Source organism: Chrysoperla carnea, chromosome 4, assembly GCF_905475395.1.
Source record: "Chrysoperla carnea chromosome 4, inChrCarn1.1, whole genome shotgun sequence".
NCBI classification, from domain to species: domain Eukaryota; kingdom Metazoa; phylum Arthropoda; class Insecta; order Neuroptera; family Chrysopidae; genus Chrysoperla; species Chrysoperla carnea.
The window spans coordinates 44511688-44535441 of record NC_058340.1 but is presented as its reverse complement, the minus strand read 5'-3'; the positions used below and the strand labels follow the sequence as shown (position 1 = coordinate 44535441).

General features: G+C 28.1%; 2 protein-coding genes across 3 annotated transcripts in view; both read left to right on the top strand.

Annotated features, from left to right (window-relative positions):
* Positions 1-1019: 1019 nt before the first annotated feature.
* Positions 1020-2056, top strand: LOC123298332 (heme oxygenase-like). The gene is made up of 3 exons (XM_044880307.1): positions 1020-1210; positions 1292-1459; positions 1521-2056. Exons 1-3 carry the CDS (start codon positions 1114-1116, stop codon positions 1973-1975), a joined length of 720 nt encoding a protein of 239 aa, XP_044736242.1. The 5' UTR covers positions 1020-1113; the 3' UTR covers positions 1976-2056.
* A 5362-nt stretch (positions 2057-7418) lies between these two features.
* The window catches only part of LOC123297479, an 85383-nt gene continuing 69047 nt past the window's right edge, over positions 7419-23754 (top strand). The window contains exon 1 of one of the 2 annotated variants that reach the window (XM_044879152.1): positions 7419-7474. The gene's annotated coding sequence lies outside the window, so the exon portion shown is untranslated. The remainder of the gene's footprint in view (positions 7475-23754) is intronic. The other variant, XM_044879151.1, reaches the window with a different exon arrangement.

The following is a 23754-nucleotide window of genomic DNA, read 5'->3' as shown; positions in this document are numbered from 1 at the left end:
TTGAAAGTTAGAGTCAAATGTTTAATGGTCAAAAGAGTACGTGTTTAAAAATGTAGATGTAGGCAATATTTTTATATAAATGATGAATTTTGTGGAGAATAAATTTTATATATTTAATATTTTTGTGAATAATAAATTTTATATATCTTATTAAAATAATTTTTGATTTTTTTTTATACAACATTATTAATTAATACTACCAAAAGATGGGTTGACAGTAATATTTTTCATTTAAAAATTTGATTTTTTGGAAAATTATTTAGAGAAAGTTTAGGGAACCACCTAACCCATAGAGCTGTATAGACATAGGAAACTCAATAAGTGAATTCTTGACAGCAGTGAGAGAGGTAGAAAGAGACACCAATTGTAGGATTATAAGAGAGACGAAGACAACTATACGTGTCTACTTTATGTCTCTCTGGAGCTATACGCTCCTTCTTTTCCTGTATCTTTTGACTGCGACCAACCGTTTGGCGGCGACTTTGCAACTCTATGGTATTATCTCTGTGACCTAACTTTTTAATTAAAAATTAGACAATTCGTAACGGTTACTCATCTTGAAGAAATTGAAATCTTCTGGTACCACCTATAATGATCACGCATCGATTGGCCCCTTTCGGATGGACCGGCTAATTTGACGTTTGATTTTTTTTTTACATGAATAACAATCTATAAAGATAATTTTCTTTTAAAAATTTTTCTTTTAAGAAAATTACTTATGTATAACATATATGAATAATTATTGACCAGCCAACTTTTTAATTGAAATATTCGATATGATTTAATGATTCCCAGTTTTTCTTTACCCGATTCAAAGTGCTGCATCAAGTCGATTTTCTTAAAAGTTATATTGAGAAAATGGTAGAGTAATATAAAGATATTATTAAAACAGAGATATTTGATTTTCTCAAGGTAAGATCATTCTAGCTTCAAAGAACTTAAATAAAAAGTTATTTTAGATAAACCGCTATTTTATTATTAGGCAAGTTACTATTTATAGTTTGTTGACTAGACATAAATTAGACTATGGTATAACGAATAAGTATATTTATTATTTGTTAAATCTCTCATTGTGTTACAAAGAAAAGATAAACTGCAAATTTTTACCTAAAGATGGGTGAAAATGTAGATTATACACAATTAATGAGAAAATCCACTAGAAAAATTCATTCAATAAGTGATACACTAATTAATGCTAAATTAGCCTTCGGTAATTATATTTCTTTATTTATTGATAATATAACCTCAAATTGATATACAATAATGTAGAATCTATTTTCGATTTTCACAGCAATATCCAATAATAAAGTTTGGGGAGAAGGTTTATTAATATTTTACGAAGTTTTCAAGTTTATTGAACGGGCCATAGCTGAAACAAGCAATGAACATTTAAAGCAATTTCATATGGTGGAAATGTTTCGTACAAAGGCTTTTGAAGCGGATTTGAATTATTATTTAGGTATTTCATATTGAATTAATGTTAATAATACCAATGATAATAATGAAAATTTTAAATTTAGGGCCAGATTGGAATAAAGATTATGTTCCTCGGATAAGTGTCAGAAGATATTTAAACTATTTGGGAAAGTTAGAAAGGAATGAACCAGAAATATTAATTGCATATTTTTATCACTTGTATATGGGTTTACTTTCTGGTGGACAAATATTACGGAAAAAACGTTCCGTATTTAATAAATTATCAGCAAATCAAACGGAGGGAAATGCTGTCACTGAATTTTCAGAGCCAATTGCAGAATTAAAAACAAAAATACGTAAATTAACAAATAAAGTCTGTGGAGAAATGGATGCAGAAATGCGTGATAAAGTGATCAAAGAAGGACAAATGGTTTTTACTTTAAATAATGAAATTGTTGCAACAATTGAATCAACTAATTTAGTTGTAATTAAACGAGTAATTTATTCTTTTTGTCTGTTTGGTATTTCTTATTTAATTTATCGTTATTTACGAAAGTAAAGAAAATACCTGCTAATTTTTTATAGTGTTTTTTGTGATATTTTGTTTATTCATTGTAGATAATAAATTTTATTCATAGTTTTTGTGTTTTGAATTTTACCAATTTTTTTTTAGGCAATTTTTTTATACAACCAATAGATGGCTCTGACATTGACGTCTTAAATTTTAATGTTATCTACATGAATAGTTATTGAAATAAATACCACTATACTCGAAATAAAAAAAAGTTTCGGGAAAAATTTTTGCCAGCAAAATTCAAATTCGTGTTCAGTGGTCCAAAAAACATAGATGGTGAGAGAATCAAAACTATACCAAAGCTTTCTTCTGAGAATCCTAATATAGGTACTTATGCTATGGGTTCTTCATAAGATGATTATTGTTAAAATTATTATTAAACTAAATATGCCTACTTTTGAAATTAATTACATCAAGTAAAAAACAAACGGTTGCATAAGCAACACTGGTATTTCAACAAATAACTCATTTGATGTGCCGGCATTTGTTAGAATAACATTGTATCTTTATTTTCCGCAACAGAAAACTCACATACCTGATACCTGTTCGAAAGTAAAACTTGCAAGTCCCTCTTGCTCTACGTTGTATATGTTAATTAAAGGAAATTATTGGCATATCTTAAATTTAATCAGAACATAGTATAAAACAAAGTCGTTTCCCCCTGTCTGTCTCTAATCCCTATGTATGCTCAGTTCTTTAAAACTACGCAATGGATTTTGATGCAGTTTCTTCTAATAGATAGAAGTGATTCAAAAGGATGGATTTTATGTACGATACATGCATAATATAGTACTGTAAGGGATTGAAAAATCGGTTGAAAGGGAATGTGCTTCAAAAACTTAAAAAGTTGTGCATCTATTAAGCTCAAATACAGACAATATATACAACCAATTTCAAGGATTGTTTTGATCTATTTTTAACCTTCGGGGGGGGGGGGGGGTTGAAAGGTGGAGGTTTTGAAATATACCTAAGTAGGGTATCAAATGCAACCCCTGCGGTATACAGGGGAGAGATTAAAAGTTGGGATGTTGCCCAGTAAAGCGGGAAGTTCATTGCTAGTAATGTATATATAAAGCATTAGGGGGAAGCCAGCGTCATTTTGCTGAAAGTTATGTCTTTGCTTCAAGAACTGGACAATTACTTGAGTTAAGTATAAGAAAGATATATAATTTACCTACAAATGTTAGTGTTCGCACTTGAACAACGACCTAAAAACATGAATAAAATTTACGCAAATTTTTAATTGGTTATGTAAAGAAGGTATAAATTACCAAATCAACTTAATAAATTATGTATTATGAGTATCGGCACCTATCATGTGTAAGCTGTAATATTTTTCATTTATTCTTGTACCTATTATAATACGTAATAAAAAAATATGCAGATATTCCTATAATACTTGAATACTACCTCCACGTAAAAAATAACAAACTGTGATATACTTCAGTACAGAATGATGGAAAGAGTAATAAATAATGAATATAAATCAGAGGAAGTACGAGTAGGTTGAATTAAGGGTTGAAGTCAAAATATCAAGGTATACTAAGTTTAGTCCTAAGTTTGTAACGCTTAAAAATATCGATGCTATGAACAAAATTTTGGTGCGTTCATAAAATCGCTTAATTAGTCCATTTTCGATTGTCTGTCCGCCTTCCTGTCTGTCTGTCTGTCTGTCAACTAGATAACTCAAAAACGAAAAAAGAAATCAAGGTGATATTTTTATAGCGTATGCTCAGGACATAAAAAGTGAGCTATGATTAACATAGGTCAATTGGGTCTTGGGTCCGTATGACCCATCTTGTAAGCCGTTAGAAATAGAACAAAATTTCAAATGTAAAAAATGCGTCTTATATAAAAATAAACAACTTTTGTTTGAAATATTTTTTCGCAAACATCACTGTTTACCCGTGAGGGAGCAAATTAGATAGTACGTATTATATGGAAATATCAGTTATGTGTGTGAAATGTAAGTATGTGTGTGTGTCTCTCTAAGAGTGGCTATCTTTCTTTACTTACATGACGTAAAAATAATAAACGATTTCTACACTATCTATACATGAGATTTCAACAATTAACTCAGTCAACTGTTTGCTTTTACTTGTTTATACCACAAAATTATGTTTTTAATAGAAATTAAATGAGGGAGAAATATGGCTTTAGTGGCGGAGATCTGCTGCTCATGAGTTTTTTTTGTGTGTTTATATCAATGACTGTAATATTTATATTAAAAACTGTTTATGTGTTATGTATATTGAAAGAATTCACTTTTTTTTTTGAAACTTATTAAAATAATTTTATATTAAACATATTCTTCTTTCAATATGTATGTATGTATAAGAGATTAAATTATAATGTGTATATACCTAGGTACATACTTACTTAATAATATTGTTGGAATACCACCACTCCCACTTCGCAGTCTTCGATAGTGAGGTAAGTTTTACATATTTTTTCACTTTTATAAATACAGTGACGGTGCTCATTGATGTTTTTAATTAAGACCTCAAAATTTTTTAAGAGTAGAAATCACTTTTTACGGTTCAAAACCATTGATTTTTAACATACTCTTGGATAAGATGAGTGATCTTCTACGAGGCTATGCATCTAATCAAAATATAAACTCGACTTTTCCCTTCACACCCCTTAAGAAAATAGCAAAGTACCCAGAAATTTGTCTCCGATATCGAAAAAATTCATTAAGAAATTTGCAAGTATCGAATTTGTTTTTGCCTTCGATATCGATAAAATTCATTATTTAAGATAATTTTGACCCCAAAATTCCAAAAATAATGTTTATTTAATAGTTGGATGCGTGGCTTTTGAGATATAATTCAAAATTGGACACAAAGAGCGATCTTCTCAGAAACTATGCATCCAATCGATACATTTACCCGATTTTTGTATTTTTTGGGTCAAAATTACTTTATATACAGAGTTTTATCGAAATCGGAAACAAAAACTTTTTTCCGATTTATTCGATTTTTTCTAAGGGTACCCCTTTCTGTACCCCTTAAGAAAATTTCAAAAAATCGAAAACTTTTTTCCTTCGATACCGATAAAATTCATTATTTAAGATAATTTTGACCCCAAAACTCCAAAAATAAGGATTATTTAATGATTGGATGCGTGGCTTTTGAGATATAATTCAAAATTGGACACAAAAAGCGATTTTCTCAGAAACTATGCATCGAATGAATACATACAACCGATGTTTCTATTTTGAGATATAATTAAAAATGGACAGAAAGAGCGATTTTCTCGGAAACTATGCATCCAATCAATACATACACCCGATTTTTCTATTTTTTGGGTCAAAATTACCTTATATATAGATAGAGTTTTATAGAAATCGGAAAGAAAAATACGCTGATTCTTTTGATTTTTTCTTAGGGGTACCCCTTAAGAAATCTGCAAAAAATCGAGACTAAGTTGACCTATGTTGCTCAGTTTACGCCCTGAGCACGGTATGAAAATTTCAGCTTTATATCTTTTTTCGTTTTTGAGTAGTGGTATTGACAGACAGACGAACAGACAACCGAATATGGACTAATTAGATGATTTTATGAAAACCTATACCAAACTATAAACCAAAATTTTGGTCTTAGCATTAATATTTTTAGGCGTTACAAACTTGGGACTAAACTTAATATACTTTGATAAATTTCATAAATACATGGTATAAAAATTACAGTTGTCAGTAAATTCCTTGCAAGTATCTATTTCTTGCAAGTATTGAAGTTGACGCTAACGAAACGAGTGCTAGATAAGGTCATGGTTTTTTCACTTTAAATGTAATTAATCATTTTTTGTGAATTTATGAACATTATTTGCAGAAATAATTTTAATTCATTAAAAGAATCAGATTTAAAATTATCCTTAGTGATAATTTTAAACTATGGAAATAGAAAGAATGACTTTTTTTTTGTTCTTAAGCAAATTTTCTAGACTAAATATAAGTTTCGTATGTTCAAAATTATTGAAGTCGCGTCAAAATAGCTTGGAAAAATTGATCTAATGAGTTTTTTGCAAAAAGGGTGACGAATATTATTTTTGTAAATTAGCTTGGTAGGTATTTGTGAATATATATACAAAATTAGGTTCAAAGGGGAAGGGAATATAACATGGCAGATTTTTTAAAGGAATTGACAGAAATTAATCAATACATTTAACAAAAAATACTTCTGATACTTTACTGAAGAGAGTATCTAATTTTTAGCGTTAGTTTCCACCTTTCCTCATCGGAAAATTCATACTAGTACATAAAATAACTTATATAATGTGAAGAAACTAAAAACTTTTCTCATATTATGTAGAAAAAGACTACTTAAAATTAAAGCAGTAAACTATACCAAATTTAAATATGAATGGTGGAAGCGCAGTGAAAGTGGTTATTAAATAATTTGATAGAATTCGTTAACTCCTACAGTTTACTTCGAAAATTATTTAAAACAAACCGTATGTTATTTAAGTGACGCATACGAAATCAATTCGGGTTTTAAGAAAATTTTTGTGCCACTAACCGAGCCTAAGTGCTCTACTGTTTAGAATGATGTTTAGTATTTGTAATGCTTTTTTAACATCTGTAAGGCGAAGTCTGTAAGTTTGATATCTATAGAGACATATTATCGATTTTGATGTTCCAAAACATATTGCTTAGCTGGAAAAATTGGAAATATTGGGAATTATTCAGTATTGCAAATATTAGACATAATATTTTCTTGCGATGTGATATAAGTTTTGAAGCTATTGTTTCAATTGACGTTCGTTATCGATCCAAAACATCGTATGAAATCCATTTCTGGATAACATCAAAAACTATGAAAATATGAAATATTTAAATGTACAAATACAGCGGAAAATAGCACGTGGTGACGTCATAACTTACGACTGTCATAGAGACTACATATCCAAAATTGTTCTCCAAGAAATAGATAAAATTATTTGATTGTTTATATCTTTAATATCCATTAATAGATTTTAATTTTGATTTCAGATATTGTCATTTATTCTCGAACATTTTCAAATTTTGATGAAAAATATAGTTAAATCGACATCAAAATGCAGGCCTTATAATTAATGATGTTATATCTTTACTTGCAAAAGATTGATATTTACATTTACCTACAACGGGATTAACTTTCTAAAAAAAAAAAAATAAGGGAAAAATTAAAAGCCGCCATTGATGTATATTATAAAGGTAGGTGTATATTGTAACAGGTGGTTTAATTCAATAGTAAAGTAAGTAACAAGCAAGAGTTTTAACTTAAGTCAGTTTGTCTTATTGTCAGTTTACCATAAGATTGTGTACAGTGAAGGTTTGTGTGCAATTCAAACGTTGAAGTCACTTTTAAAGTTTTTATTTACATATTGAACATTTTTATTTATTTATTAATTTATTTATTTGAACATTCTAAATTAACGTTTTTCTAAGGATTTATTGAATCTGTGTATTGGATTACAAACGAAACCATATTAATATATCAAGTAAGTTTTAATATCTGTTAAAAATTTATCTAATAATATTTAAAATACTATAAGCCAACACAACCATTTGTATATATTTATTATAAATTTACTATTGCGTAGATCCATCAAGAATTTTTGAAAGTATTTTCATTGAGAAATTTATTATTCATATGAAATAAAATGTTTGTATATTTATTGATTTAATGTGTTTTAAAAATTAGGTGATTTTAATTTATACATTAATCAATTTTAATTGATTTTATTTTGATTTAAATATATAAAAATGTATACCGGTAAAAATTAAGTGCTTAGAGGAAAGTAGTCACAATTATACTACTAGACTCGATAAAATCCGTCATTGAGCATGATTAAAAAAGTTTTTCCGATTTGCCAGGGGGTTGTATTGTGGAAAATGAACTTTTCAATCTTTTATGTTAATTTGACTTTATTTAGAATAGATTGGTGAAAATTCCAACTTTCTAGCATGTATAGAATAGAAAAATGTTATTTTTTGCGCGCTCTTTTAACAATTAAGATTAACAATCAAACACTTAAATTACAATTAGAACAAAAATTTTTGCAGGATATTGTTGAGTAAGATTTACACTACAAATAAAATTTTGAGAAAAACAAATAAAAATACGGTCAATATTATTTATTTGTTTAAAAAAAAGTTAGTTTAAACAATATCCTACCCGGTTACCCACCGACAACCTGCACTTTTACGTTCAGGAGCATTTATTAAACGGGCAAAATCCTGCAAAAATTTTCCATGTGAAAATTACTCATGCTTACAATGACGGATTTTACCGGGTCCACATTTAACTTTACAAAATCTGTGTGATTATCTAATTTACTTTAAAAAAAATATCTATGTACCAAATGGCAAGATATTGATTTGTTAATACATTTCCGAGCCAAAAATTTATTTATAATCAAATATAATTAATATTTTTGTTGTTTATTAAAATGAGTCAAAAAGGACGATTTTGGTAGCCGGTTTCATAAATCATACTCAAATGTCTCCCAACTGGTACCCCGGTATCCATCTCTGACGCTAGGCAAAATATTAAGAATCGACCCTATTTATTTTCAATTTGTAGTTGTCTGAGTAAAAAATTTAGGTTTCGTCTAAGTATTTAAAAAATGTAACCTATCACCTTGTGTGACAAAATTTCAAATCTTTATTTCTATAAATACCGAAATTACGAGGATGTCTTCATCTTAAATGCGACACACTGTATATTATCTGCACACGTGTGCAGATGTCACCAAATTGGCAACGAATTACTTACGTTATTTAGATCTGAATTACATTAATAATGACTACTTGGTAGTCGAAATACGCACTTGTATAATACAAAAATTGATCTAAGAAATGGGGACAAAAATCTAATTTTATTTCGAAAAAATCTGACTTTCATGACCTTCAAGAGTTCTCATTTATTATTATCTTTGATAATTTTTATACAGAACTTAAGAGTTAATCTCGGTTCGGATATTGTCATAGCACTATATTTTTCTGCATGTGAAAATTAGAAAATGTGATGAAAAACGTTTTTATTAATAATTTTTAATTTTAAAATTTTGTGTTCTATTAATAAAACTTTATTTTATCTTTATTGTAAAATTTTCTGTGTAGAATTGCACAAAACTCTGGCAATCGAGGAAAAAAAATCGCATAAAAAACAGTAGTACGCCACTATATGTTGAACTTACAGATATTTCAAAATATGTTTGAAAATTATTAATTGTAATTATTCCAAGATTAGTGAAAGCAATGAATATCATTTCAGTGGAATTTATATTATTATATAATTGGAAAAGCGCATACATTTGCGAGTATCCTTTCAAGGACGTTATTTCTATTTTATCTCAATGATTTCTTTGTTATGAATGTCAGTGTGAGTTTCAGGTATCCATACAATTTTTAAGGATGTTCCAGCATGGTATTTGCAGTTTCTATGTTAAAGCAATGGTACAATTTTTTTTCGACAGAATTTAACGAAAAATTAAATTTAAGAATTTAATAATGCTTACTATTAATTCCCAAAGTTTCAGAAATTTTGACCGTTTAAAATGGGAAATAATTATGCCAACGTCCAAATTTCGATCAATTTACGTCAAAATTAATATCTCGAAAGTGAAAATTAATTTCTAAATTTTTTTTTTAGAATTGTATTGTATAAACATTTTTTTCTACTTTTTCTTCAATATATAATAATATCATAAAAAATAGTTGGAGAGACCGGACATTTTACATGCTTTAAATGGGACATGACCCTCAAAATCGCGAACTTTGTCTTTAAATATCTCGCGATCTAAACGGTCAAAAATTATGAAATTTTAGGAATTCATAAATAAAGCTATTATAAACCCGAGAAAAAAAATTCGGCCAAATCTGTCGAAAAGTGATTTCATGCTGGTACTACCTTAATATGTAATACTTAAGGATCTAATTATATAAATCATTTCATATTTAATAAGTGGTGAATTAATTTAATTGTAGGATAAATTTAGCTCTAGGCTGATAAAATTGGATTAAAAACTTAATAATGAGTGTTAATGTAGGTAAATAGTGTTGTGTGTTGATAATTTAAGATACTTCTTGGAAATTTATGTTTTAATATCAATGTTATGAGAGTATTACATACCAAAGTAGTACCTAGATATTACAAACCTAAATAATAAATAATTAGTAAAAAAATTATTTATTTAATTTTAATTTAAACCTCAAACTTAAGTCTTTTGCAAAGTCAAATCATTATGTAAACAAAATTATACATTTAGACTTTAAGCTTGATGCTTTAGTAAAAGTTTTTTTTTTCCATTTTCAACGGTCAAATTAGGATGAAAGTTATCAAAATATCTAACCTATCAACGACTTTGCCGTAAGACGAAGCAATGGTTAAATATGTCTACTAGAAGTCAATTGCTTATTTAAAAATTATCTGATAAACTCTACTCAATTTTCAGAATTTATTTAAACGTATTTAAACAACATATAAAAAAATCAAGCCTTGCTACAGTTGCTACAGTGCTTGTATAAATCTTTAAAAAAATAATTCTTTCTTCCCAGAGCCTCCACCAAATTTATTTTGTAAAGATTTTTTGAATTTCATTATAAGTATCTAATTTTAATGGATTGAGTGCCAAGCCAAAAAAAATTATCTGTATTTACTAAAGCTGTTCATTTGGGGATCAGTTATTGTAGTTGTGTACAGACACTTACAGCGGTTAGTCAAGGGAACGGTAGAACTAGGGGTCAGATATATGCAACAAAAGGGCTGTGATTGCCGTGATATTTAAATGAATTTACTAAAGCTGAAAATTTATACAGGTTGGTATATTTCATATAAATAACAGTTATGACAGTCAGTCAGTTAAATGTGAGAATAGAATTGGCCAGTCAGCCCTAATGTATGTATAATAAATAAATAAGATGTAATTAAATTTTGAAATTTGAAATCATTTTTTTGAGGTACTTATTTTTGTATTAACTATAAATAAGATTGTCAGCCAACCATATTGTTAAACAACTCCCGTCAGCCAGCCAAAAAAATATTAAAAAATATTCGAAGAATTGAAATTGTTCCACAATATGGTGAGCTATAACCATTTTATATAATAATAGTAATGGGAGTTTAACCTCCGTATTTATGACATACGCCTTATCACAGAGGTCACCCACATCATTATTTGTTAATCTTTATTTATTCAATTACAAACATATTTACAATTACATTTTTGATGTGAGTGGAGTCGGTTACTTCGTTCTTATCCAAGCGACGACAATGTGATCAATTCTGCACTCCCATTAATTATAAATCTCGGCCATTTAGGCTTTTATTTATGGTAAATATACAATTAAGTAACCTCTAAAAAATTTTCAAGTAAATTAATTACATCTTATTTATTTATTACGGACCTAAGACCCAATTAACCTATGTTGCTCTTACGAACTCAACGTCACTTTTTACGTCCTGAGCACGCTATAAAAATTTCAGCTTGATAATTCTTTTCGTATTTGAGTTATCGTGTCGATAGACAGACATTTGGACGGACAGATAAGACAACCGAAAATGGACTAATTAAGTGATTTTGTGAACACCTTTACCTATAAGTTGGGACTAAACTTAATATAACTTGATATTTCATATATATATGGTATAAAAATTAAACCGTAGCTTGTGTTTTACAAACTAAAATATGTACCTAAAAGTATCAGTGTTAAAGAATCACACTTTATACATTGTACATGAATGTGTATAGGAAAATTCCAATAAAATGAGTTGTATATGAATAGTTAAACAGTTAATGAATGCATGAAATCTTATATAATATTTTCAAGTATTTTGCCTTAAGTAATAAATATTATTGGATGAGTAGTTCTTATATAGGTATTTTTAATGCATGCTTTAATTTAATTTTTGTATTCAACTATTTCCTGTTTTAAGATATTTTATTATATACCCTATGTTGGTTGATATAGTCAGTAGAATAAATATGCAAGCTAAGGAGTTTAAAGATACAGTATTGTAACGACATTAAGATTGCGATTGCGTTTCTATCGAATGTATATACATTCGATAGATATGACTTTGCTTTGTAAAAAAATATTAGCTAACCAACGCTTATTGTTTCAAATTTTCAAAAGTCATCGTTTGGATTTTATTTTGTATTTTAGCTTTCAGCATTTTAACATGCCCGAACAAGATCTTACAAATTAATGCATTGCTTGATTAAACAATCGAAATTGTTTTGGTTTAGTGCTAAAAATTTTATAAACGATTCTGATAAGAAAGTCCAACTGAAAGCTAAATACTTATTTTGATCAAGAGGATGTAAGGGAAAGTGCTCTATAGTGATCTCTCTGGATAAAATAATCTCTCGTTGTTTTAAGTGGACCATTAAAGCCATCTAGTATATTTATCGATAGATGGCAAAAATATTAAACTTGATCCTTATGACCTATGGTAAGAGAGAATTTCAACGTAAAATATCTTTTTTTGTGTTAATTTTTTTCCGACTGGTTGTTTTATAATAATATTATAACACATTTTGATAGACGTATAATAAATCAATTTTTATGACGATATTTAAATATGCCGTTACGGGTAAAATGATCCCCTTTATATTTTAAAATGATCCCTATTTTTTGTGTAAAATATAACAGATAATATGATACCCCTTCATGTGACGAGTCTTGAATGTGTTAATTTAAATGATTTTACCAGTGATTTTTGTTTTCATACTAATTGTTCAATCAAATATACTGGACAGGCAATATTTCGAGCTAAGAATTTACGAGAATTAACCAACGCGCACAGTGAGCAGTGTCAGGTAGGGTTCACAGCGCAGTGCAAGTGATACAGCACAGGTTGTATTGCACAGAATAATCGCATTAAACCTAGCAGTTTTGTGTTTGCTGCCCAACATTTAAATACTTTCTTATTTTTTATGCAATCGAGTTTTTTTCATTCATTAATTCTATTTACGTAGTTTTAAAATAATGCAAGCTAAAAAGTATAGCTTTGAATCATTGTGCCTAAAAGTTCAAAACATTTTTTTTAACAAACAAGTTTAGAATGGAACTTTTTCGCATATTTGGTTAGATGTTAGTATACAAAGTATTAAAACAATTAAATAAGTTAGTTATTTTATCCGTTCTGTTTCTAACAAGAAGTTCTAGTGAGAAATTTAAAACCATATACGGCATTGATGAGATTGAAATGTATACAATGTACAGAAATAATTGACTTAAGTCAATTGTTCTTTTTAAATGGTTTGAAATACGCATACAAAATATAATTATTAATACATAAACAGAATGATTTTTCAATTTACCAACAACTACTTATGGTCGTTATAGCTAATGGTCTTTATAAACGATATGTATGTACATTTTTATATTAAATTGAAAGTGTGTGTGAATACGGAGCCCATGTTGGTCGTTATTTCCAATATATGAAGGATTAAGACTCAAAAGAATGTTGATAAGATTCAAAATAAAATGAGTATTATGATGTTGAGTCTTATTAACATTATTTTGAGTCTTATTCATTCATGAGTCAAGTTAGTAAGGTTCAAAATAGTATTATGATGTTCTTTTGTTTAACATCATAATACTATTTTGAACCTTATTCACTTTATTTTGAGTCTCATTAACATTATTTTGAGTCCTGAAAATGAAAAAGAAGCCACAAACCTTATCGATACGCACGCCAGTAAGATCCAACTAAAAGATCTTTCTAGAAAATAAACTTTCAAAAGTTAATAACAAAAGGTGGAACTGCATCGTTTATAAACTAAAGAACGCATCGGCCCAGAATAGAAATAGGGGTCAATAATTTGTAAAGGATATCTTCCACTCCTCCAAAATGAGTTGGAAACCATTTTTTCCAAAAGAAGTTAGATATTATTTCCTGTATAGTTCATGAAAAAGAATCGAAAATAAAGTTCTACTCAATTTTCTCACGAAGAAAAGCAAGAGAAATAAGTTTGAATGTGTTCAAATGACAAAAGAAAGAAGATGTAGGTGACCTGGAGGAGCTGCTGTCCTGTTATTGTTGTGAATTACATTAAATTATCATATACATGCCATAGATTGTGATTGAGATTACAAATCACGCTGTATAATAAACAGTTATAGTAAGAAGTAAGTTTATTTACATGAATAAGTTAAAATGATCAGTAGGTAAATCAATGAACGCAGGTATTATGGTAGTAAACCGGTGGAAAATATTGTAATCAATAATTATTATTAACAATTACAGGAAATAACCAAATAAGTCTTTACATTGAATAAAACACACGATGATGACTGATGAGTAATCATTTATGTTTTTAAAGCAAAGGTTTTTTAGAGACTTTATGCAACTGATGGGTCTCGATTGTTTTATGAAGCGTCAAAGTCAATAGCTTATTTAAAATTACAAATTTTGAAATACATACTCTGCAAAAGAAATCGAAGTTTCGTTACACTAGACATAAAATATTAATAGTCTTAGCAATCTATAATTTAATTCGGATGGAAATGTAGGAAAATATTGGTTAAGGACGTTCCAACAAAGAGGATAGCTGGCAAGACGGAAGCATAGCGGTGAGGAAGCACCCAATAATTTTTAAAAATTTGGTGAAAATTTTTATTCATTTTTATAAAATTCAAATTTACAGTTGTAACAGCTGGTGGTTTTGTATACTATTCTAAAACAAAACTAAGATTTTTAGTAAGATTGTATCTCCGTAAGAAACAGAGACATTTTAATGGATATTGAACCTGTAGCGAAATTCAAGCTATATTGAAGTCGCCGTTTTTCCACTCTGATCAAAACAATGTTGATCTTACGCCCACGATGATAACTGAAAAATAAATGCTTTAAGTTCAGGAATGTAAAAAACCATACACTCCTCTTTTTCCAATGGCTGGGTACTCTCCGCTCAAAAAGCAATAATATTTTTCGGTTATATGTAAGTAAGCCATGTGATACCTCATCTCCTCTGCCATTGTCCAGCTTTTGCCACGAGGAGGTGGACTCACTTGAGCCAGCTTTTCTTTGACCATCTCTCCGACCTAAAGTCCGTTGACGTCAAAGCAATCCTCATATTTGGAGATAATTTACTAAAGGTGCATAGCAACTATTTTTTTGGTAGCGAAAGTAAAACAATACCTAGTTGATTGTTTTGACCTACCCAAGTGTAGATGCGAATGCAGCTCCTTCAATGTAATTCTAGCGGTGCCCGTGGCAATGTATGGTCTTGAGCACCTATATTATTATGTATATTGGATTCAAAAAATAGATTATTCTTTGTATTTATATCTCCTTGCAAAAAATTCTGTATATCCGGGTTATATTCGATGTAATCAAATTGATGACACCGGTATTTAAATAATTTTTTGTGTATAAAACACACACACACCACAACTTCACGAATTATTAACCATTTGTAATAACCTTGATACAAACAATATTAATTTGATATCAAATTATTCAATATATTCAAGCATGGACGAAGTGTACTCATATTTTTAAAAATATGAATCTGTTAGATTATTAAAAATAATTATATGGTTCGAATTTCTATCTAAATAAGATGTTATTTTAAGTATATAACGTATATACTTTTTTTTTTTCTGAAAACCAATTAATTTTTTTTTTGAAACTATAATGAAGATTGAACAAACCAATTATAATAAATAAAATAATGTATTTTCTCTAATAATAATAAAATATAAATATCAAAAAATTATTATTAAACGCACTGTTTACCTTGGTTTTTTAAAAATATTATTTTATTTCTAATAAAATAATTATATTGTAACAGATGACAAAATTTTGTAATTAATAATAAGAAACGTATACTTACCTTCATGTTCATAATATATTGTGTGTCCACGGATGGAATTAACTAGAGGACAACGATTTTTGTTATTAAGTGTTCGAAGAAAAGTCATTACCTCTGCTTGTTGAAAAATAATATCATAAAATAAATGTGTTATATCTCTCAGGCGATACTTAGAAGTTTTATACTTATTTTCTACTGTTATTGTTCGAGAACTGAAACAATCGTAATTTAAATTGCAATTCGTATAATATTAAATTAAAAATTTAAAGAAACCGCTGACATAAAATCAGGTCTGATCGATTAGTTTGTGCCATCGTAGCTCCTAAACTTTTCAATAGTAATTTGATTGAGAGTGTTTTTAGCTTAGTTTCAAGAAAATCTACTCAGCCGTTTGAAGATTATCGCCTCTTTTCTAATAAGAATGTAGGAAAATGTAGCCCCGGAAAAATAGAAAAGGAAAAAATAGACCGGAAAAATAGCCTCCATTTTTGAACGCAAGGGTTCACCCTTTTAAAAGTTACGGTACAGACACACAGATAAACGTTAAACTTATAACACCTCTTTTTTAATCGTTGGTTAAAAACATTAGATAAATGCCAAACTAGAAATTGGTTGGAATTCTAGAACGGTTTTGAATTTTCCTAGTTTTTTTTTTTAAATTTTCTTTCTTTATGGTTTTAAAAGCTATTTTCACAAAAAATTTTACAATGCAACACGATATATTATTTTATAAGCTAGAAAAAATAAGGTATACGGGATGTAGTTCCAAAAGTTATTTAAGTTCTGAATTATTTATCAACTCCGCAAAGGTCTATTCTCAGTTCAGTCCTTCTTATACTGCGAATAATGCCCCTTATTGTCAAAGAACAAAATTTTTTTATGAACAGTAACAGGAATTCATCGATATAAAAACATCGAATTCATCGATACCATATGAATATGGTAAATATTATTGCATAGTCCAAAATTTTGGAAGTAGGCGTTTAAAAGTCAAAGTACTTGACAAAACATTTTTATGTACAAGGAAGTATAAAAGGAAAGGCGCTAAATCCAATATTTCATTTCTAATTTTGTTTAGGTTTTGCGATATATCGAAAACATTTTAATATTTTCGTGATTTATTACTTTCTTAACTTATTACTTTCCAATGATCACAAGACGTACTTTAATTTGCCAGAAGGGATCACAGGTATTATCTAATACATCTTTCATGTTCAGTTTTTATTACGATATATTAATTGTATTGCCTTAGTGCTGCAAATCGTTGGGAATATGTATCGGTATCATAACATAGATTTTGACATATTTCGCTTATACCCCGATTTACTCTATTCGAAAATTAATAAAATCCAAAAAAATTAATTACGCAGAATAAAATTTAAGCAGTATGAAACATAAATACTTGCATATTGTATTATTTTTCAAATGCAATTAAAATTACCAACCTAAAACAATGGATGGAATAATAACACTTTTTGTGTTACAAAATTTCATGAGAATTTTACTTATATTTACATTTGAATAACAAAACTATATCATTTGAATTTATTTCATTTTATTTTAACTTACTACAATTATTTATTCTATCATTATCGCGCTCAGTAAATAGAAATAGATCTTGAGCCCACAATGAAACAAAACATCTATAATATTTTCTTAATTTAAGTAAATTTAGTAGTAAAAAAATTAAAAATAGAGTTTTTCAACTTTCGTGTTTTTCGACAATTATTTTTTGCCAGTCTAGGTTTTGAAAAAAAAGCTATTGAAAAGGCAATAAATACTTGCAAAAATTGCAGGAGGTTTGTAATTGTCAATTGGCTTGCAAAAAAAATTTATATTTAAAAATCACTTTCTATTCTATTTTACAACCTTTTCGATGCAAACTTCCAGTAATTATATTAATGTATTGTGTAGTCAATTACATTTTATCACAAACGGTAGACAAAAAAAATTCTAGAAAAATCAATTTTTAATCTAAAGTTACTGCTAAACCCTCAATTTGTTTATTAACTTACCCCTGTCAATTAAAAAAAAAATCGCAAGACGTCGTGAAACACCGGGTAGGAACTATATTCCTTTCGTACCTTGGTACATTATAAATGTAGCGCTTACTTTTCTTATTTAGAAGATATTTTTCTGAAAATTTAGAGTATTAATTTTATAAGTTAAATGTTTGTTTGATTCTTCAAAGAATTTAATTGTATAGCTACCTACTTTTAGTTTTTCCTGTGTGAAATAATTGTAGTATTAAATTAAAAAAGACATACTTCTGATTTAGAAGTCAGCTCAATCTGTGAGTACATCACGTTTGATTTGATTAGGATATTTATTGTGATATAACATAAAAATTGCATTGTACTTTAAATTATCTTTGTTTTCTTTAACTTCTGATAACTTTCACAACTCGATTTTTTTTTAAATAAAAAAATTTTGACAAAAAATACAGTTATAAAAATATTTTTGCTTTTTCTCAAAATTCATGGCAACCTAAATCGATTGAAAAAGTTTTAGTTTCCTAGATCTAAGATGTCAGCTTTTGGTGTCTGTTGCAGTTTTTTTCTCCCAACCAGCAAAGCGCGAACAAGAAGAATCCAAGAAATTTCACTTTATTATGGATTCACGGTTCAATACTATTGTAACTTCTAACCAATCAATGAATGCTCTTATTTTTATTATTGTTGTAAATACAATTCGTGTAATACAATTATAATTTACGCGTTCAAAATAATTAACATAACTGAGAACTGTGTGTAATGTACTTACATTATTTTTACATTAATTATTATGGAATACTAAAAATACTTCTTCAACTAAATAAAAAAGAAAAATGATGAAATATTACTTCAAATGTCTTAGAATAAAATTGTTTGTTGTTGAGTGTTATGTAAACAAAACAAAATTTTTACAATAGACAAGATACTTGTAATTTTTTAACACGCTTTTATTAACTTGACCTGCAACTTTATGTTAATTTCTAATCAATCTGAAAAAAATCATTTTATATTTTATCCACCTCTAAATATTGTGTTGATTACTAAAAAGATTCGATTCGATATAATAAAAGCATCACTGAGTGAATTGTTTGAAACTTCGATATATTTTACTGTTTAACAAAGGCACACAAAATCTGTAAATTGAAATTTACTTTTCAAATACATTCACTAAAAATTAACTGTTCACAGTAGCTCACCCATAATCGCACTTTTTTATATACACTGTGTCGCATTTAAGATGAAGACGTCCTCATATTTTCGTTATTTATGAGAATATTGATTTGCAATTTTGTTATACAGGGTGATGGGTTACATTTTTTAAGATACGCAACCAAAATCAGAACTTAAACTCAGCCTAGAGTGAGCCTTCTACAAATTGGCATATAGGGCCGATTCTTAATCTTTTGCCTAGCATCTGAAATGGTTAGAGGCGCCGAAAAAAATTATTAGAAAGAGTTGCTTAGAATATTTTTTTATACCCATATACCGATTTTTAAATTATCAATTTGTCCAGTTTTTACATTCCACAACACACTAGTTATAAAATTAAAAAATTACCTTTTATAATTAGTGTGCTATGGAAAAAAAAAATAAATAAAATAATAAAATTAAAAGTGCAAATTTGGTCATTAAAAATATCTAAACAACTTTTTCTTATAGTTGCTTTTTCGATGTATCTAACCACGCTAGACAAAATATTAAAAATCCGTGCTATTCGTCAATTTGTAGTGAGAATTTCGGTTAAGTATCTTAAAAAATGTGACCCATTACCTTGCCTGACTGTATAAATAACAAAAATATGAGGGTGTCTTTATCTTAAATGCAACAAACTTGTATAGCCTTTTATAAAATATTTATTTTGGTAGGAAATTTGATGAGGATTATTCTTGTCTCTACTATTACTATATGATCTTTTAAATATTTCTTGCTAGTTCACTTTTCAATTTTTAGATCTATCAAAATTTGTTGATCTATCAAACAACCAAACATAAAAATGAAAGAAGTAAAATGTATCGCTTGACCACTTTCCTAACCAATAATAATAATAATAATAATAGTTATAATAATAATCTAAACTGTAATGCATTTTAAAGTACCAATAACGTGACCAAGAATTTATTTTTACAGTTTTGTGTATAAAACACAGTTAATTTACCATTTAGTAAAACCATGTTAAATTCATTTTATTTATTTTTTTTTTTATTTTTTATAAATAAAATCAATAAAAAATATTTTAAACAATAAATCAGAAATTTTGTAACATCAAAATAAACAATATATTTGCAATATGTAGATGTAGTATGTGCCCTTAATTAAACAATGATATTTACAAATAACAACATTTGTTTAATTTCTGCGACTAATTGCAAACTATACGTTAATATTATAATTTGAAAACAATGGAGTTGAAAATTATTATAATGTAAATAACAGATTTTAGTCCAATCAATAGATCTTTATTTTGCAGTTCCATTCTAAAACTACTAAAAATAATAATAATGGGGTTTAATCTCAGTTTCTCAGACCACGTTTATAACAGAGGCTACCCCGTCATTATTTTTAATCTTTATTTATTTCTATAACGACTTTTGAATATACAATTATTTTTATGATGTGGGTGGAGTCGGCCACTTCGTTCTTATCCAAGCGACGATAGTGTGATCAATTTATCGCTCCATTAACTTTTTCTTCATACTGCCGCTGCCTGGATTCGAATCCGTAACCTCCTAGCCAATAGCCAAAACAAGTTACTACGCCTTAACGAGATCGTCAACTATCCGGTTACTGCTTTAATATTTATGTGTTTTTTAATATTTTTTACGATACCAGTGGGATAACAGTATTAACGTACGCCTGCGAAATTCGCACATCGAATGCGTAGAACGAGTTGGCCAATCATAGAAGTACGTTAATAATGCGTTATCACACGTACATCGTACAAAACTCTATCTACGCCTCTAAAATGTAAAAATAAACGATAATTATTATTTAAAATTTGTCATGCCTTATTGAGAAAACTAGAAAATTAAAAAAGTTACTGTAGTAACTGAATTCATTATCGCCCTAGTGCGGGAATGAATTCATTATCAAACTGGGGCAGTAATGAACTACTTTTCTCACGAATACTGAGTGAGAAAATCTTTTCTCATGGCCGTAAATAAAATGTTTTTTTTTTTTTTTTTTTTTTTTTTTTTTTTAAATATAGCAACGGAAATGTTTCTCATTATGGCACTAGTATTCATACTCATTATGTATTTTTCTTTGGAAAGTTTAAATATTGAATAACTATCAATAAAGAATGTTTTTATGTTTATATTAATTTGTACTCCATAGTACAATATCATAAAGTATCATGGATCACACCCTAAAATAACTAGTTTCATTCCCGCATAATCTGTACTCTATGTAATAAAAAGGCAACGGTTGAAGAAGAAAAGAAGAAGGCAGAATTCTAAGTGTTATTACTATAGAACCTTATATATGACGAGTACATTAAGAATGCGATTTATTGTTGCAAGTATATTGAAGTCGTTCTCTTCAGCATGTAAACTTTACAGTACACTCCAGGGAAGAAATTCATATAACATATGTGATTAAAACATATCACAGAACCCTTCGCATTTTACCCTCTTCGCTGAGCGTTTCCTAATGCGGGCCCTTAGGAAGTTGCCTACTCCACGTAATGTTTAATCCAATACCGACTTTCTTATAGGTAGTAATATTTTTTAAGAAACTGAAAATTGATCCAAGATAGATTTTCTCCCGAAAAAAAGCTATTATTTGGGAAAATTTTGTAGATCTTTAGTGTGATAAATGTATTAATAGATTTATGGACCATAATATGACCTATTGGTATTTATCTCCCATAAAAAGTTTAGTTGACTCGACTATATTGTTTTATTTATTAAATAAGTAGGTATATAATTAATATTAATACGTAATTTCAATGATAGGTACCTAACTTATTGAATGTCAAATGAGTATAAAAAAATTACAAACAAGAATGTGTGCCTCGGAGTTTTTTGCATTCAATTAACTTTTGCAATATTTATTTAACATAAATTATTGTAATTTTTTTAATTTTGTAAAATGAATTTTAATTTCATCAGCCTTCTTTAATATTTAATATCAGTATATTTCGTTTTTTTTTTGCGAGTTACTCTTCAAATACGAACTATGATATTTAAAATTTGAAGTCTTATTCTAAAAGCTAATTCAATTCTAGTTTAATAAACCTGACTTCAAATTCAGATTTTCGCATTCGTTTGCTTCCTAAGTAAGTACAAAAAAATCAAGAACATACTCTTAAACCAATTTGATGAAAAAACATTTAATATGAACATTTAAAGATCGAGTCATTTTAGTCTATAATGGCTAATAGCTTGTTTGAAGTAAACCAATCAATAAATATATTAAACAAAAGTTGTAGAGTTTAATGAGGGACATCATGTTCTGACATCAGATTGGACCTAGTTCTCCAGGTTTCTTTAATAGCCAATGTAGATCCCAAACGGTAAGACATAGAATAACACTATAAAGTAGAAAGTTGATCCTGATAAAAAAACTAACATTTTTCATCAAATTCTTTTTTTGAAAATCGTCAGCTTTCGGAGGAAATGCTATTTAAAAAGTGTCATTATTGCATTTAATCGAAAGAAAACTACGTAAAAATGCTTTAGTCAATAGTTGTCAAGAGCAATAAAGGACATTCGCCTGTGTCTATGGCTTTGACCTACAATTACCAATCAACTTAAAGCGCATTTTCTTTCGATTAAATGCAATAATGACATATTTTTGCATTTCGTCCGAAAGCTTACGTTTTTCGAAAAATTGTTTTAAACAAAATTGTTAGTTTTTTTATGAGGACCAATTTTCTGATTTAAAATGTTAATCTATCTCTTACCGTTTAAAAAATTGGCTATTAAAACAACCCGAAGAACTTGGTCCAATCTGATGTCAGACCATGATGCCCCCCATCAAACTCTGAAATTTTTGTTTAAATTTTTTTGATTGGCTAGTTTGGTAAAGTTAAGCTTACAGAGTGGTAAAGTTAAAAAAAAACTTATCTTCTTACATAATATTCTTGATACATATATTTCTTTTTATAATATCTGTGATATCATTCTAATATTTTTCTTATAGCCAATCATAGACTTATGATCGGGCAGTTATATGACTGATCCAAAAATTAAATTACATATATTGGATTTAGTCTCCCTTGAATAACTCTAGCAATATCAATATGAATATAGCTCAATTGACTGATTGAAAATATGACAATTTCCTACTAAAAAATTTCATATCTTTCTAGTTTGTAAAAAATTTAATATTTCAATTCTTATTTCCAAATTTCCATTAATTTCTCTGTATAACTTTTCAAAATTTAATAATCATATGTACTTATATTTTGAGTGTATGGAGTATGTGCAATCGAAGATTCACTTAAATAGTTAAATTACTTAATTACAATTAATTATGTAGGCTGAGTAATGAATATTGTATCCCTTCCAATCAAGGTCAGATTCATTCACAGAACTAGGTACTTTTAATTTAAATATACGATGAAATAAATATCTATTTACCACTCAAAATGAATACAAATTACTTTTATTTATTAGTATTGCTTGCTAATATTTCAATTATATTTTTAATCACGTATTTTTATCTGCTTGAATATTTTTTTACCAGTTATCTGCTTATTGTGTAATTTAAATGAGTAAACAGATGTACTAAATACTTAAAAAGGTATTTGGCTGAAATGGTATTCTAGGATAGAATGAGGAAAAAAGAGTTTTATGATAAATAAATTTGGAATATTTAGTTAACTTTTGAAATATTTAAATAATAATAACATTTTATACTGATATATCTTAACCTTACTGCTTTGCGCTTCCACCATATTGTGGCTTACTTTTGATCAATCGAATCTTGTAATAAAGAAAAGTTTATTGGCTTAAG

Coding starts and splice junctions, on each gene's coding strand:
- LOC123298332 (XM_044880307.1), top strand. CDS start 1,114: ATGGGTGAAAATGTAGATTATACACAATTAATGAGAAAATCCACTAGA. Junction 1,211..1,291: donor TAATGCTAAATTAGCCTTCG/GTAATTATATTT, acceptor CGATTTTCACAG/CAATATCCAATAATAAAGTT. Junction 1,460..1,520: donor GGATTTGAATTATTATTTAG/GTATTTCATATT, acceptor TTTTAAATTTAG/GGCCAGATTGGAATAAAGAT.